Source organism: Aphelocoma coerulescens, chromosome 5, assembly GCF_041296385.1.
Source record: "Aphelocoma coerulescens isolate FSJ_1873_10779 chromosome 5, UR_Acoe_1.0, whole genome shotgun sequence".
In the NCBI taxonomy this organism is placed as follows: domain Eukaryota; kingdom Metazoa; phylum Chordata; class Aves; order Passeriformes; family Corvidae; genus Aphelocoma; species Aphelocoma coerulescens.
Window position 1 is genome coordinate 6,551,398 of NC_091019.1, and position 18,259 is coordinate 6,569,656.

General features: G+C 38.5%; 1 protein-coding gene across 4 annotated transcripts in view; it reads left to right on the forward strand.

The window, feature by feature from the left end:
* The window catches only part of NELL1 (neural EGFL like 1), a 298,289-nt gene that overhangs the window by 174,562 nt on the left and 105,468 nt on the right, over positions 1-18,259 (forward strand). For all 4 annotated transcript variants that reach the window (XM_069016456.1, XM_069016458.1, XM_069016457.1 and 1 more), the window contains one exon: positions 4,309-4,431. In XM_069016456.1, coding sequence (XP_068872557.1) covers positions 4,309-4,431 — 123 coding nt within the window. The remainder of the gene's footprint in view (positions 1-4,308; positions 4,432-18,259) is intronic.

The following is an 18,259-nucleotide window of genomic DNA, read 5'->3' on the forward strand; positions in this document are numbered from 1 at the left end:
CATCTCCTCAAGCACAGGGGACACAGAATGGTCACAGCTGTCTTGGCAGCCAGGTCGTTATGCTTACTTCAGCAATTTCTTATTCATTCCATGTCCTTGTGTCTTCCATGGGAAATGTTTTCCCACTGTCACTGGGGAGCTGCTGTGTGTGCTCTGGTATCAGCATGCTTACAGACCAGTCTGTGTTTTGGTGCAAGGTATGTTTCTGCTGTCTGTAGGATGCGTTGGGGCTTCTTAAAATAGGATGTGCAACTAACCATCTACCTGAAACTATTTTGTGGTGAATTAACTTTGCTTTTTATGTGATTGTTACCTCTCTTGGTATTGAGATGAATTCTGTCACTCTCAAAATAAACTTTGATTAGGCTGCTTCTGAACAAAGTAGAGGTAACTATAATACTCATCTTAAACAACTGTGCATGTGCTGGTATAAAACTACCCACATACAAACATTAGACCTGTGATACTGTTAGTGTGGACTTCTAAAGTGATGTATAGAATCATACAACACAGGTGATGGAGATGTGTTTTTGTAAAAGGATAATTTCTTACAAGTGATTTTGGAGGCAGATGGCCATTCTCAGGTGAAGGCTGAAGAAAGAATGAACTTCATAGTAATTTCTTCACAAGGTGGCCTGACCTGGGTGTGAACTAAGAAAATTCTCAGAAGATCCCCTCTAACATTTTGGAAAAGTTCATGAAAGCTTTTGGAGATTTTAGACAGTTTTTGTCCAGAAATAAAACATTCAGTTTAAATGTGTATTTTGCTGGCCTTAGCAGTAGCTTGGTGGCTAGGAAACAGGGCCAGGAGAGCTGAAGCATCAGAGATGATGCGTCCTTCCACCCCTCAACTCTGCTTACAGGAAGAAGAAATAAAGTAGAAAGGAAATGAGCAGTAGACATTTGATTCTTCTGGGTTTTTTTGCAATAGAACATTGAAATCCTTTAATTTTTTGTAAAATCTTCAGTAATTGAGGAGTTCAGAAGAATGAAAAATTCTAGGCAAAAAGCAGAATTTTGTAATATCCGTGTTTTATAGAGGGGGAAAGAAAGGCTCAATAAACTAACTGATCTTTAGTTGGCTTTACCATAAAGCATGAAATAGATGCAACAATTTTGAGTAACAGAAATGTGGAAGACAGTTCACAGAGACTTCCGAAACAAATTAACTTGCATGTAAGAAAAGAATGGTGCTGCTGTTGTAACTATTCATCAGCAATGGTACCTGTTCTTGAAATAGACATTAATAATCCAGGTGAATGAGAGCTGGGTCAAGGAATTCTGTCCTTCTCAGTAAGCCTGCCAGTTCTTTCCATCTTCGATCATGAGCTCATTTTGTGTATATTATATAGCAAATAGAAGTCAGAGAGATGGGTGACTTCAGTGGGACTTAATGATGACAGTATCATTCCTGAGCATGCCAGCTTGTTTACATGTACATGTATGTGTGTATAAAAAACTAAAAGTTACTTTTGTTTTTCTTTGTTAGAGTCTCTTTCTTGTGCTTCTCATTTCCAGCTACAAGGGAAACGGTCAAAATAAGTCAACTTTGGGCTTTTTGTCTTGGCTCTGCCCTCTTTGGTGCTTTGGAATGATGCTCTTTGTGATTCCTTTCACTTGCTGTGCAGGGTCCTTCTCTGCCAGTTTTGTTTGCTGTCTAGTCAGTATTTGCCATAACATTAAAGCAAAAGCAAGCTCTGTCTGATGTGCTTGAATGGGGATTTTTGGAAAGCAATGTGTGTAAGAAAGCAATGTTATTTGCAAATTAATCACAAACTCCTTTGGGTTTAAACAGAGCAGGAGCCCACTTCCCATGCTCACTTCCCATTGTGAACACACAAGTGTTCCAAAGGATGAGCTCCTGTGAGGGCACAGAAAACCCACTACTTACTACTTACTACTGACAGATTCGAAAGGATTTTTCATCTGGATGAAAAGAGTTTTGTACCTTGGCAGGAAATCAATGCTTTCTCATTCTTATTAGGCCTGTAGCAACATCAACTACAGACATCCCTACACCAGGGAAAACTTCATTTAAAGTTCCCATCATTGCAGCCATATTGCTGCTAAGAAATCTTGGGATTCCTCATGCAGATGAGGTTCCCCTAGTCCTCCTTCTGCCAGCAGCATCAGGATGTCTCATGAAGGGCAAGTTCCCACTTCAGATTTGTTGCCGACTCTTTAAATTATATCAGCTTTGAAAAAACTGACCTCTGTTAAACAAAGTATTTCTGTGGGATAGCTGCTCTGTCAGTGCTAAATCTTTTGATATTTTCAGCATCTGTAAATTTGCAGAAATGGTAAATAGTGATTTACATTGTCACAGTCCTAGAACAACACAGCAGACTAGCCTCTCTTGTGTATTTTGGCAAAACACATCTGGTACCACTGGGAAATCTTTATTTATACTTGAAGTGCTGAGAAGGTAATAGACAAATTTTGGCAATTGTTTGAGTAGGAATGTTCTTGTGTACACACATGAGCCTATCACAAAGGCTAACACAGGAAAGCTAATGACAATTAAAAGTAGGAAGAGAAGGGAGACATTATGGAGAGGGTGTCTCTTTTAAAAGAAAGCATAGTTCAGCTTCAGCTGCTGTAAAATGCTTCCTTGGAGGGTAGCTTGATACTTTCTGTGTCTGACCCAGCAGCCTGAGCACCATGAGACCAAAGCAGCAAAGAATCAGCCTGTGGTACAGTTTCTTTAAAGACGAAGGGGGAACCATCAGCCCTTCAAGAACCCTGGCATCCTGAATATTTAAGGCCTCTGAAAATTGGCAAGAAGCTGAAGTGAATTACTAAGCAGAGCTAGGGACCAACATAAACTAAGAAGTAGAAATGCAAGCCTGAGTTTATCAGCTGAAGCCAGGCACCTATGAGAGTGTGTGAGTTTCTTGCTAAAAGCAAAGAGTGAGAGGCTGATATATTGCTTTGATGCTATTTAAGAGAAAATAGTTGCAATCCACATAATTTTGCTGTCAACTGTATTTGAAAAATGGAAAAACATGTTGGATATATGTTCTGCAAATAGTTATCAACAGTGTTCCAGAAATATTTGGTTTTAGTGGATTCCTTAGAATTCACCATTCACATCTTACATGTGTCTTGAGTTATCTTGAAATTGGCTGTTGTTCTATACTGTGGCAGAGTGAGAGCATTGCAGAGGTTAATTGTAGCCTGTCAAAGCCTGTGATGCTGCTGTTCTCCATGGAGAGACTCTTCCAAAGGGCTTAGTTTAGTCTGCAAAAATGAGTATTTTGCTTGCGTTTTAGAGGCACTGCCTCTCTGTGATCTATAGAAGGCTAGACTTAGTCTGTAGTCCTTTGAACACCCTGATGCACTGGTGAAAAGCTTAAGCAAATCCTAATTCCAGGAAAGCATAGCTTTTACCTCTCAGCATATGCATATCAGCCTGATGATTGCAGTTGCATAAAGGAAGTCTACAAAGAAGGGTTCCAGATTCTGATTTTTTATTATGTCTGTTATCTGTTGTGTGATTTTAAGAAAACTCATTGCATCCTTTTGATTCCACCGAAGAAAATTGTAAAGGCACCAGTGTAAAAGTGTAAAATTCAGGCTTTCTTTTTGCAATCCTACTGTATGAGGGAAGCTCCTTGTAATTGCAGGAAGAAGCGAAAAGCTTTGGGGTCAGGTAGCTCATCACCTCTAACTCATGCTTTATAAGAACAAAAAGGTAGCAGGAGAGTGAAGTCCAGGAGCTGTGGCAAATTTGGCTAGGGGCAACAGTTAAGACTTGCTGGATGAAAGCAAAATACGGCCTGTTTGTCTGGGAGCCTCTTTGGGGCTTGATGGTATGGTTAGTGCTCTAAAAATGTGAAATGCTACTACGTGCTATTAGAGAAAGAGTCAGTTCAACATGAGTTAGAGCAAGCAGTTGTGACAACTGAACTGTGTAGTTAAAGGGCAGGCTGGTAGGGCCCCTCTTGTGTTACTTAGCTTGTATTTATGATTATTACTGTTGGTGATGGACAGTGATGTAAAGGTTAATCTTCACAGCAGATATTTTTCCCTGATAATCTTCTTCATAGCTTTTTGTCACAGCCATACTTCGCCTCCTCACCAATTCTTTTTTTTCTGTTTTTAAACCTAAAGAATTTACTGTTGCCATGCCCATACTGGGTTTCTGAACTGAAGCAAGCCCATAGCTAAGTCCCATGCCACACCCCCAGCACTCAACCATTGCAGCATCCTGGTTATCCCACTTGGCTTTCAAATGCCACATCAGCTCACTGAAAAGCTCACTGCATCTTCTAAATTTTTTTTTCCTTTTTCCTCCCCCCCATGTAGAGCATGATGAGTGTGGCAGTGGGCAGCATAACTGTGATGAGAATGCAATCTGCACTAACACTATCAGGGGACACAGCTGCACCTGCAAACCTGGGTACGTGGGCAACGGGACCATCTGCCGAGGTAAGTCTGCTATTGTAGAGACACCATAAACGTGTCAGGCTTTATTAATATTTTCTGACAGTCACCTACATTCTGGTAACTTATGATGGCTGGATTTTGCCGTGATTTGCTTTAAGACATCTTCTGGCAAATGGACATGATGGGAATTGATTTGTTCACAACTTCTTAGGAAGAAGGAAATATTTTTTGAATGCAAGGAGAAAAGAACTTTCATTTGCTGCACTGAATACTGTCATTTGAGCTAGTGTAATTCAGCTTTTGAGAGGTGTTCATGTTTTATAAACTGTGGATGGTATGTACTGTCACCTTTGGCTTTTAAGTTTTAATGAGATGCATTTTAAATTAGGATCATAGTCTTTTATGCTAGCATCATGTGGTTGTTATTTGACTACTTGCATCAGAATCATGATTTTTTTTAACATATAAATCTTTAAATGTGTATTTCGAAGATTTCTCTGTTATGTAAACAAGAAATAATGATAGCCAGCCATGCTTTCTGTGAAGTATTCATTTATGGCATGCCATTTTTCTTTTGGTAGAGAAAGAGAAGCAAATATCTCCTATAAGGACAAAGGAGGGTTGGATTAGTGAGGGCTCTGTCTTGAAGTCCTACTGAGTTGTAACTCATGCATTTGTGAATTCTATTTGTCTCTTAAACAGCTATTTTTTGTCTTGTCTGGGTTTTCATACTTTGCAAACAGAATTACAGCAATAGAAAACTAAATTTTAGGGGTTTTTTTGCAATGACAACAATTGAAACTGAGGAATGTACTGGATAAAACATTCTGCACAATTTGGGGCACAGCAGGCTGGATATTAATTTTTCAGTGTTGTAAATTGGCCAAACTATTCCTTAAAGGACAATGAGCTTTGATGTCATTCCTGTTTCAAGCTGAAGTACTTCACCCCGATTGTCCTGTCAGCTGCTGAATTAGCAACCATCAGATTGGTTTTGAGATGACTTTCTCTGGGTACTTTCTACCCATGCCAGAGCATCCCTGCACTTAAAACTAAAATGGTTTGTAAAGACTGAAGAAAACATAGAAAAATGTACTGAAGGTGTTGGGCAAGTTAAACCTTGGCCTGTCTATATTGAAGATCAACAGGCAATACCAGGGAGAAACTCACTGCAGTGTATTTTCAGTCTTTGATTACAGTAAATATGAATTGCAGCACAGGCAACTTGAGTTTCAGAGAAGTCCGAGTACTGAACAGCCTGACTGTAGTATTTTCTTTTTATTATTATTATTATATTAATTATATTAATTATATTTCTTTGAAACTAGGATGTTTGGATTAGTTAATGAAATCGATGTTTTCACACTGGTTTTCTTCATTTGCATATCGTTAATGTGCCAGAAACTCAAAGTGAAACTCCTACTGCATATTTATTAACCTAGTAATGTTGTAGTAATGAAATTGCACTAGAGAAATGCAATAATGTTTTTACTCTCAACGTTCTGTTGAAACCTGAGCTACTAGAGTATATGTTTTTATATCTAGAAATGTTGCATATTGTGTATCTTTGTAGTATGCCTTGAACTGTAGATGCAAGTGTAGTTGTAGTTGCCTTTTTGAGATAGATATGCATGAAAATATAGGGAAATGTGTTCTTATATTCTGACTGGGAAGCATCAACTGGAAAGACATCTGGAGATTATAGAAAAGGGTTTGCAGTCTAATAATTATTGAAGTCATTAAGGACAAGAATAATCCAGCACTGCATGGAGTAGTCATTACTGCTAACGAGCTACTGTTAGAATGATCCTCATTTCAGTAAATTATAAAACACAATATAAAGTACTGGTTTGATTTTCTGAGCCTATGGTTCTGTGGTTACTTGAGGTTTTCACAAGTTTGGATGATAATTGAAGAAATGTTCCCATTTTGCCCATGATAGCAGAAACATCACTTCTGCCTGTTTTTTTGCCAAGTTTAACAGTGATAGGTCATCAGTTACCTGCCACACAGTTTTCTTGCACAGATGCTGGGGCTGGCACAAGGAAAGAGGTGTGAGCATGTCAGGACATCTACAAACTGCTGGCTTGTAGTATTTTAGGACTTTATCTTCAGGCAATACAGATTGGAAAAACATAGATAAAAGTCAAGGTGATGTGTTTGCTGTAATACCATCTGAAGATAAGATAAATGTTTCTATTCTCCTTGAGACATCTGCAAGCTCTTTATAAATGTTTGCATGTTATAGATGTGTACACACACAAAACAGTGGTTCCAACTACTTCTGAAATAATACATCTCTGTAATACATAATACAGTAGGAAATCTTACTAATATTGTTCAGCAAAACCATAAACAGAAAAATGATGATTTTATGATGAGATAAAAGGACTGGCTTTGTTCATGATTCTACAGTCCATTTCAACAATCTATTTTAGCAGTGTTACAAAAAGTAAAATCACAGTAATGATCCTCTTTGGCTTTAGTGAATAACACATTGATAGTCTTTATTAAAAAAAACAGGATACTAGGTTTTTTTTGTTTTAGAAGAGAAAACCTGTGTAGTTGAATTAAATTGTATTGTGGACTACTGGCAAATATAACTCCATTACTCTGGCAGGAATTTGTGTTTTTTGCAATTTTTGTGAAAAGCACAGAGAAATAAAAAGGAACAGAAATAATATGGACATGAATATAATGATTGCTGGGGATTTAGGGAAAAAAAACCCAAACAAAACCCAAATAATGAAGAGGAAACAGAATATTTTTTTTAAAAACCCCGTATAATCAGACTGTCACATGTCTTGAGTAGCAAAAACTCATGTGCATAAGGAATTGCATTATTGTAAATGTAGTACACTGGGCTATGTAATTAGAGACCGGATTGTGTCAAAAATGTGGAAACTCTCACAGAGGAGAGTGGTGAAGAAAGGGCACAGACCAAGACTTGAAGGCACTTTAGCATTAAAAGAGATACTGCCATAGTTTAGGTAACACAAAAATGGAAAGAGAAGTGGAGATGAATGCAATAAAAACTTTACAAACACATGGTTATATATATATGTATATAGACAGCAAGACAATAAACTAGAGACAAATAAGATTTCCTGTGGATGGTCTCAGTTTCACTGTAAGAAGCAAACTTTAGTATCTCAGGCAGACACTTAAATTTGGGTACTAGATGAGAGCAGAATGAAGCTGAGGTGAGCTGAAGTGGTAAGGCAGGACAACGCTGTGCCATTGCCATCATAAGCTGGACAGAACAATGGACCCAGAATCAGGTAGATTATATCTTAGGATTTCTTCAGAAAATGATAAGTAAAGCAGAGAGATCCATTCTGGAAGAAATGACAGCATCAAAAGCAGAGGACAGAGGTATAACTACTTGAATAGAGATTCTGAACCTACAGAATTGTTAAATTGCTCTTTTCTATGAAGTAAACTTCTGAAAAAATAGAAAGAGGTAAGAGTGATTTGGGACACAGAAAATGTTATAGGTGGGTACTAGAAGACATGTCATGCCCTTTTACTTGAATTCTCTAAGTTAATTATAGAAATCATAGGTGAGGGTAGAATAAGGACAATTGGAGCAATTTCACAAAACTTCATGATAGGATGTAATAGTGCAGCACTAAGGCTGCACTTCGAGTAGAAAGGAAAGGTGGTAAAAATTGGTTTAGCACCTGAGTGCTGTAGGTAAAAAAAGTTGTGGTGGGCAAGTGGTGGCTACTTGGTACAGCACGGTACTTTGAAGTGTGCCTGTCAGGATGGACCTTGTGGGAAGTCAGTGTTTAGTGGCAATAGTTAGATGAAAGCAGTTTCAGTTTCCTGGGACAGTTTCGGTTTCCTAGGACAACCAGGTTTATGAGTAACCATAGACAGGACTGTGTGTGTGAACATAAAACACTGTCGTCTATAAAATGAATAAAACTTCATCTGAAGAACCAGGGATAGTGGATACAGAGATAAATACCATTTTCAGACCTTAGAGGCTCTTGGTCTGTGTTCTGTTCCAGTGTTTCTGTGTGTAATCTTGACAGGGCTTGAATCTGGGAGGCTGGAAAATGTATTGGGGGAAAATGTCTTTCTCTGCTTTTTGTCTTGGTAAGTTCTAGTTCCAATTTTGCTTGGCAGCCTTGCACCACATGCTGTGGAAGTGACATGCTGAAGTAATACATGCCATTTGTTTAAAACATAAAAGACTTTGTGCCCCACAGTCTCCTCTGCCTCAGTGAGAGGGAAGGCAGAGAACACTTGCTGTGGGATGTACAGTTCTACAGCTTAGCAGAGTTTATTATAGAGCTTGTGCCCTGTACCACAGACTGAAGCCAAAGGAAAGAACCAAGGCAGAGTGAAACATCATAAACTTTCTTAAAATGAGTGACAGCATTTGGGATTAAATGCCTTAAGTAAGCCCCCACCCACCATATTTTACCAGGAACAATGTATAAGTTGCCATCCAGGTTTTGTTGAAGTTAGTTGTTTTCTTTTGTACAAGAAGATTTAGATGTAGTGTACAAGCCTTGTCCTAACTCTTGGTATTTTGTTCCAAATGTTTGTTTTAAAGCATAAATTCTGCCCACAGACATCCTTATATGCTATCAGAAAGACAGAAGTGGCCTTGAACATATTCAGATGCTAAACAAGAGCAATTCTTCAGAAACATGGATGAGGTGTGTTTGCTAATCTTTCTCATGTAGCTTTGTCGTGGAGAATGAACAGAAGTCTAGCACTTAATTAAGTGCAAATACTGTTCACTGTACTTCCATATTTTACATGTATAATCTGTCTAACAGGTATATTTAGTGTGCTATTAACCTCTCATTTAGTGGTTTCTACTGAGGTGTAGATTTATTGGAATGATTAAATGAGGTGGATTTAGTTACAATCATACACCGTAAAGCAAATGTGTGCAATATGACTGATGCCTGGGCAGAAAAACATCAGGTATTGTGAAATAAAAATCAAAACAGTGTTTATTCTAATTAATATTTAGGCGGTATGATGGCTTATTTCTGCCAGAGTAAAGACCATGATTATTTTTCCTGTATTATATTTTTCTGCAGCATTACACAGGAGACTCTTAAGGGATTACAACTCAGTATATAGTGGAGTCTTAAAGACTAGAGCTGTTATTTCTAAGTGACTCAATTCTGGTGTAATCTGGAAGTTTGTTTTCTTAGTTGCACTTACGTATTTTTTGTTTGGGGATGTGTGTTTAGGAGTGGGCTTGTTACTGGAGGACTTACTGGTCACTTCAGGAGTAAATTATTTGGACCCTTATACAAAAAGCAACTCGATTTGGAGCAGATACTCTTATTTTTTGTATGGTAGTGGGGATAATCATAGGGAGTCTTTATTCATAATACACCTAGAATGTTTCCTGACAACAAGAGTACATCTCAGGCTTCACAATTGCTTCTGTTTGATGTCAGTCAGTAAGTTGGCCTCTTTTACACTGTTTTAATCACAAATTATAATTGGATGGACATGTTGCTTTATCCAGTGACACTCTGAGAGCTGTGTTGCACTTCTGTTTTGTTTCAAAGCAGGCATTTTTATATTTCTTAGTCTGAAATATATTTAATAATCTGAAAGATGTGTCCCTGAAAGGAGTTGTATATCTCCCAGTTTGTAGCAGTGTAGTGGTGGTGTAGTAAACAGATGATTAAAGAGAAAGAAATTTTTATGTGTTACAGAATTTCTCCTGATACGAAAAATACTCAAGAGTATTTTTAGTAAGAGCTAAAGAAGAAAAAAAGTCATTCTCTTTGGTTATTTCTGTACTGAGTAGTCTGCTTTTTGTGTCCCTTTTACACTGACATCAGCAAAGCTAAGGTAGATTAACTTTAAATGTCAGCAATGGGAGACAGTCAGACATGCTGGTATCTTGATATTAAAGCATATCAGATCACTCTAAGGTAACTAACTGCCACTTAGGTTTATGTTTTTTGCATGCATATGTGTCTTCTGGAAGTGGAGTTGAAAGCCTTTAGGAAGCATTGGAGTGAGTTATGAATAATATGTAGGCCAAGATGGAAAGAAACAAACATGACTTTCCCATAGCCTTGGAATTTTTTGTGGCTATAAGGCTTTGAACGGTTGATACGCCTTATCATGGCTTTAATTGCTGTTTTGGTGTACTATTCACCAGTCTCATGAAAGAATAAGTGAGTCTTGCTCACTTATTCTTTCATGCTGAGACTTTTATCTTCATTCTTCACAGTCTTGAGCTTTGTATATTTTTTCACAGCTAATATATAGTGAATAAATCAGTGCAAAAGCAGGCAAGTGCATTCATGTGCATTTTGGTGTCACATGGCACATGTGGAAAATGCCATGCCAAGTGTAAGACACTGGGATAGTCACACTTTTTGGGTGAGGCAGTCTAGATATAATTGATTTAATAATTTTAAACCAGTATATATTTGTACAGCAATGCAGTTAGAATTCTTATAATTTTTTTTTCATTCTAAAACTAGCATGGCTGGACACAGACTCAAGACAGTATTTTGAAGCCACTAAATTTTCTGTAGTCCTAAATCCACTGTACTAATAAAAATGAAAATTTGAAATTTTAATATAAGAATCTTTGTATTTTTGTTCATGATTAGATATTTGTCAAATGTGGTACGGTCATTGTAATCGCTATGTTTATGTTTGGATTTTGAGTTATATAAACTCCCTTGTGAATTTGCCACGTACTTTTTAAACTCCTTCAGTTCTAGTGTTGTTCTTGGTTTGGTTTTGTATTGCAATGATTTAAAATATTTTTTATGAAATTAAGATGATTTATAATAACTTTTTCTTGCCCTTAAAAGATCATTGCCTAGATTTAGAGGTGTTGAAATTCAGATGTAATTATTTTTGTATGTGTTGGGTTTGTGTGGCCAGGCTTTGGTAGTGGGGGGGCTACACCCCCTCTGTTTGTGCTCCTGAGGAGGAGGAGATAAAGCCTGGGAAGGGGTGAGGGGTGGGGGAAAGATTTATTAAGGTTTGTTTTATTTCTCATTATCCTTTGATTTTGTTAGTAATAAATTCAGTTAATATCTGCAGGTTGAGTCTGTTTTGCCCATGAAGGTATTCAGTGAGTGATCTCTCTCTCAGTCCTTATATCAACCCATGAACCCTTGGTTCTATTTTCTCTCCCCTGTCCAGGTGCAGAGGGCAGTGATAGAGCAGCTCTGGTGGGTGGGTGCCTCTCAAGCCACTACATTGTATTGAGAGCTAAGCTCTGCACATCCACCACTGTGCAGCCCAATTTTACAGCCTCTCTAAGGGCCCAGTGCTTCCTGGTGATGGGATCCTGTTCTGTGCCTGAGATTGTTCAAGATGATATAGAATGCACATCAGTTATGGAAATAGCTCATTTAAACCCCATGATTCATGTACCTTGTCAGAATCCAGATCCTGATCTCTTTGCTGTCACAGATTTTCTCACCACTGTAGATTTATAACTAATTTAAAAGGAGTGTAGCAGTGATTTGTGCTTGCTGGAGAAGTGGTCCAGTCCAGAGAACTGTATAAAAGGAAGGAAAAACTGTAGTTATGTGAAATATTTTGAAATTTAATCTGACAGGTTTTTCTGCCTGTATGAATAAGTGCAAAGGGCTCAGCAGACCTACTCATGAGTGCTTATGAGGGTTCCTAGGTTCAGGTGCTGAAGTGGAGAGTCTCTTGTTGACTCAGTTGCTTGTTGTCTCCTGTTTCTTTCATTTGCAGTCATTGCTTTCAGGTCAGCTGTTCACTTTGGGGTCATGGTCCTGTGCAGCATGCTCAAAAGAATTGCCTGGTGATGACAAGTTAACAGATATGTTTTCCACAATCTCCTGGCCAGGAAAACTGGGTTGTGTAGAAGCATGAGGCTATTTCAGTATTCATTCCTTTCTCTTTTAAGAGGATAGTTAATAAAAGAAAAAATGTGGAGGTGTTACCTTATAATTAATTTCTGCTCCATACATTGTACTCATTTTCTACATTGTGTTTGAGATCATCTTAGTCAATAACTCCTGTTTGCAGCAGATACATCTCCTCCCAGGTTGCTGTCACCAAAACATTGAGAAGCCCCGTCTGGAACCGTCTGAAGTCAGCTCTCTAATGCTACAGGAATGCTTCATTTGTGTTATACAAGCTAATACTTTCCTTTTTATTCCTGTAGTGTTGAAAACTAAAATTATCAATCATTAGCCCTCAAACATATCCTTTATTGAAAGAACTCATTCTCTGTGCTTTACTGCCTTTTTGACAGTAGAGCAATAGGCACCATGGACAGTGGTTTGGTCAGCAGTACTGCCTGCCCTAAACTTGCAATCCTTATGAGTGAAACCCTGCCTTTTTAGATCTGTTACTCTCCTGGCCTGCCCTGGGAGCTTGACATGCAGTTATTTGGAACAAAGTACTTATTCTTTGATGGTGGCTGAGAAAAATCAGTTCATTAAGAGCATCTTCAAATATATCATTGCACAAAGCCGATTGCAGCGTGGGCTTGGCTCAGAGCAGCACTCGGAGCACAATAGCAATAGCAGTGCAGAGTTTCCTCTCTGTGAAATCAGTTACAGTGTGCAACCATTTCAGGATTCATGTTTATGGAATAAGCACAATAAAAGGCAAGGAGATGCCAAATAACGTGAAACTATTTCTATTCCTTGTAGAACAGAACCAAACAATTTTGAAAACATAATATAAATATCTTGCTCAAATGTAAAAGAGGGGCCTTGCAGTTGTTGGTTTTGGCAACAGTTTTGGTAACACTGTGTTGGCACCCCAGTGCAGAAGAAAGTGGCTTAGTTAATCTGGAGAGTCCTTGGTCACACGGTGGCGAGGATGCTAGACAGAAGAACAGCCCAAATAGGGAGGGTACCATATTTGGTTTGAGAAGGGTGATGGGTAATCTTTATGCACCAGATCCTTGCCCTGTTCTTCTCCTTGATGTTTGCTTCGGGCTGTAGTTGCAGAGAGGATGTTGGAATAACCTAGTTGATTGATTTTTATGTTCTTCTGGATGGAATTACTATTAGAGCAGTCCCTTTTAGGTGAGGATAACATTTGTGTATGTTCTATTTGTACAAAGGTTTTTTGGGGGGGCTATTCTTTGCCATAGTAATTGAATAGATACCAGCCAGAAAACTCTTTTCAGCCTCCTCTTCCCAGTAATTTCCCCCACTACAATGCATCAAAGTAAAACCATTGAGTGATTTGTCAAATGCGACATCCATGATTGGTACCAGGATTCAGACTCTGTTCCCAGTCTGATAAGTCTGTTCTTAAACCACTGGGCCGTGATTGCTTCACAGAAACTATCAAAACCATTTTTAAAATACCTAAAGAATCAAACAGAAGGACTCCAACATCAAGCACTTGTGGATATGTAAAATTTAGATTACCTATTCAGTGTTAAGTCACGTGCATACAGTCCTTGCTAATAAAATCACAGGTATTATGGGGGTTTTGGTCCTTCTGCATCATTCAGTGCACAGTATAAACATGTAAATCCGTGAAGGAGATGAAGTCCTGAAAATACGTGTTCTGTGTTTATTATTTTTATTGTTCATTGTGTGACCCTATTTCTATTAGTTACTGTCCCAGTATTTGTACTGAATTTAGGATGTTACCAGGTCCTTCAGAAACCAATATAAACTGTTTTTATCAAATGCTTGCAATGGAGTGAAGATACACTTTGTGTGCCTTTGCATGAGCTCTCTGGCGTAGTGCAGTGATTTAGTTGTTTGAGCAATTGTCTGGGTTTTCAGGCCTGTGGCTCTCACCCTCACGTTTTTCCATGACTTGAGGAGTACGATATTACTCTTATTATTGGGGGAGGGATTGGGGAAAAGGGGCTCAATCCCAGGTTCCCAGGTGAGTGTATTACAGTTGACTTTCCTTTCTGCAGCTCCTGCAGTCCTCATAATCTTCCCATTCCCTCTGCTCCCCAGCTGGATCTCTCTTCTCTTTGTTTGTCCTCTCCTGGCTCAAGCACCATTGTGAAACATGATGGATGCTGTAAGATTAATAGCGTGTGATTAAACATTTACAAACTGAGTTTTTTCACAGACATAGCAAAAGGCATATCCTTCAAATCTCTTGTGCCAAAGTGGGGGTCCTGGGCTAGTAAAAAAAAGCTACCTGATACTTATATTGAGAAACACATGGATTTTTTTTTCCACAGTGCAGCTTCTGGTAGATATCCATCAGAGGAAAAACTTACTACAAACCCTTTACTTGACCACATTACTGAAAAGGATATTTTATAGTAATAAAGCTTGGATTGCCCTGCATGTAGTTATGGCTCACTTTGTGTGACACATTGGCTGGCTTGCTAGTTTTGGAGATTGCATTTATTTTTTGAACACTGGGAAAGGCAAATCTGGAAGCCATGCAGGATGTTTGATGGGACAGTTTGCATCTTTTTATCTGGAAAGATTCTCCAGTTCAGCTGTTTCACAGTGGTGCTGGTGTTTTAGCCTGTGCAACATGCTGAAAAGTTGAGGCGCCCCTGTGTGTGTATGGAGTTCTTACCTAAAGTGTTCAACAATAAAAATAATGAATGTGGCTATGCCAAGTAAGCATATGCTAAGTACAAGACTAACAGCAAGTTTAAACTCTATACTGAGAATGGTACCTGAAAGAAATGTTGCAGTGAAAAAGAATCTATTCTGGAACCTACTAAAAAAACAACAAATGATGCTTTGAAGATTGTATCATCAAAATGAATTATTAGGTGAATTCAGTACACAAACTACAAGAATAATGTGAATTAAAATAGCTCAGAACACATTATGTGCAGAGGGAGTTAGAAGTTAAAGTAAACCAAGCAGAAGTGGGAATTGAAGGTGTCCTGCTTTTCAACATAATTTAAAATTCAGTCATCCAAGAGTAAAAATGAGCAATTTGTATGTCATAAAACCTAAGAGTTTTTATTTAAGTATTCCTGAAGGGCCAGAGCTGTGTGACCTGTGTTGTTATTCTGTCAATAAATACTCAAACAACTTAGTGTGTCACCTTGATGGTGCTTGCAGTTTTCCCTGCCCCCGCCCCTGGTTTTTTTTTTGGGGTTGTAACCCCATGAAGAGGGGAATTGTCGATCTGGATTTTTGAAGCTGAACTTCAAAACTGTTCATTTATATGACTTTATTATACACAGGCACATCAAGCAGGGTTTGAAATGTTAAAATTATGTAAAATTCAGAAACGTACCTTTTGTTTTTCAAAAATGCGAAAGCAGTAGACATCCATACTTTTGTGCACGTCCATCTTATCTGTCTTCCTCTGTAGTCTGTTAATTGTGTTGTAACCTTTAGGGTATAGATTATGGGATGCATTTGCTGCCACTGATGAACAGACTGAATAACTGTTCTCAACAGTCACTTGTACTATTAAAATGTCTCTCTCCATTCCCTTGAGCATATGATTTCACAGTGTCTGATGGCTTTGTGAAGGAGCTGCTACTAGTGGAAAGCCCTGGGATGGAAAAAAATGGCATCTGGGTGTGGAGCTGCTAGAACAGTTGCAGAGTTTAAGTAGGCAATATCCATTCCCCTGCATTAATTGTAATGGTTTACTGATGCTCATTAATATGCCACTTTTATTACCGAGACACATGGTTGTACTTTTTCCTGACACCCATTATTCCTCCCTCTGAACAGAACAAAGGAAACAATAGTCATCTGATATTGCCATGACATTCGTTATTTCCCAATAAAAGATGGAGGCAATCAAATCAGTCCTGCATGCACCGTGCAGTGTTCCCTTAGCCTTTGGAAAGAGGCAAGTGAGACAATTGTTAATGTGGTAATTTTACACCTGACTGAGCAAGGTATGTGTCTAACTAAAAGTAAGTGATTGACTTCAGTGAGACTACTTACATAATTAGGTACTTAGTTTGTTAGTTCCGTGCTGAATATGCTTTGCTGTGTTTATATCATGCATACAATAAACACAGACAAACAAGCGTTCATCTTCCGCTGTGGGTATCAAGGGCAGGTTGCATTCATCATTTCTGAAGAGAGAACTGAATAGTCAAATCCACCTATTGCTTATCTTTGAATCCCTGGCAGATAGAGTGAGCTTAGAAGAAGATTTAGAAACTAATTTTCAGTGACATCACAGAGAAGTAGTTGAAGCCAAAATAAAAATGAGTGGGAATCTATTAGTAATTGCTAATGGTTATTGCCAAGTGATTTTTAGTGCTGCATTATTTATTTATACTTCTACTGCTGTAAAGGCCCTGAAATTCAGAAATAGCTCAGATGTTGAGGTTTCATCCACTCAGTATTTGTGCCCCTTGCATTAAATGTTCATCAGATGAAAGTAAAAGGATCAAATAAGCACCTGCACACAGCTGGAGTAGAGAACAGGCAATATATTTACCATCTTACAGCCACTTGCTGTAACCACTAACCCCGAGGAAACATGATCTGTACCTCAAAGGGCTTTGAATTTTGGATGAGAGCAGTCTGTAGTGTTGAACTGTAGTTATAATACTGGTTGCTGAATGACACTGTCACTGTATGTCATAATTGCCATGGAAAGTGAGTATGGACTGCTCCAGATGCACCCATTGTGGGTTCCTGATGCAGCAACCAGCCAGCAGCACAGCAGCCCTCCTGCCCTGGAAGACATCTAGGGTGGATAGAACCCACAGTCACGGACTAAATGACCTCAACAGACATCTTGGAGGGATGGCCATTGAGTACAGAAATGATACCCATTATTTTGTGTGTATCTTATCTATCTATCTATCTATCTATCTATCTATCTATCCATCTATCTACCTATCTATCTATTTCTAATTAGAAGGTGTAGGATACGGGCTTGACATGGATGGTATAGAGTAAGAGCTGGTTAATATCCTGATTCTAGCCAGGACAGGATTAATTTTTACAGTGGCCAGGAGGGGCCTTGGTTAGGACATGGAGGTTATTTCATACTAGCTCACATCGTTTCCCAGGAATGGGGGAAGGGGTCCCTTCTGGGTTGCACAGTGGGACCTTGCAGTTGGGTTTTCCACAGGGGTGAGCACTCACGTATGAGTTGTTTGTTGTACCCTCTTCTATTAATATTGTTGCTGCTACTGTTAATTTTCTTATCTTATTGCTGTTTCTAGTAAATTGTTCTTGTTTCAATCCGTGATCCTTGCCTTTTGTGCCTCCAGTCCTCTTCTCCATCCTGCCACAGAGGGAGAGTGAGTGAGCAGCATGTGATTTTGAGTGTTTCAGTGGAAACACTCAATTGGGGCATGCCATTCCTAAACCATGATTAAAACTATGGAATAGCATTTTTAGATGTAGTTACCTAAATTCTGTCCACATGGCATTTGAGGCATGCAGGTGTTTGTTTTGTTTTGTTTTTTAATTTTCCCTCCATTGTTTTCCTTTGTGTATTACTTCTGTCAGCATTCCTATTGGTTTGGTTGTCTACTGGGGAGAATTACACCTCGTGACAGAGTAAGTTATGCCTAATATATGAAATTTGTTGCATGAACAAAAGGGTAATTACCTGTCACTGATAAAGGCAGATGTTAGAAATTTGTAAGCAGTGTTTCTTTGCACCTCATACTTGAAACTGAAGATTGCACATTAAACAGAAATACGATACATATCCTGAAATACGATTTCAGGTACTTCTATGATGTGTTTCTAAGCTCTGAACTGCATTTTTTGTATGTGCTTCAAAGTCTTTTATATTGCTGTGTTCCAGCAGTTGGTGAGAAATATGCTGGCCTTCAGTGCAAATAAACTGCACTGTAGACTGTGACTAAGCTTAATGTTAGCAGATGTGGTATTTTCATCTGGATATAGTTATTTAATTGTTATTTAAACCTTTATGTTCTTTCTAACACCATGACCCTGATAAACCTCATTAATTATCTCCT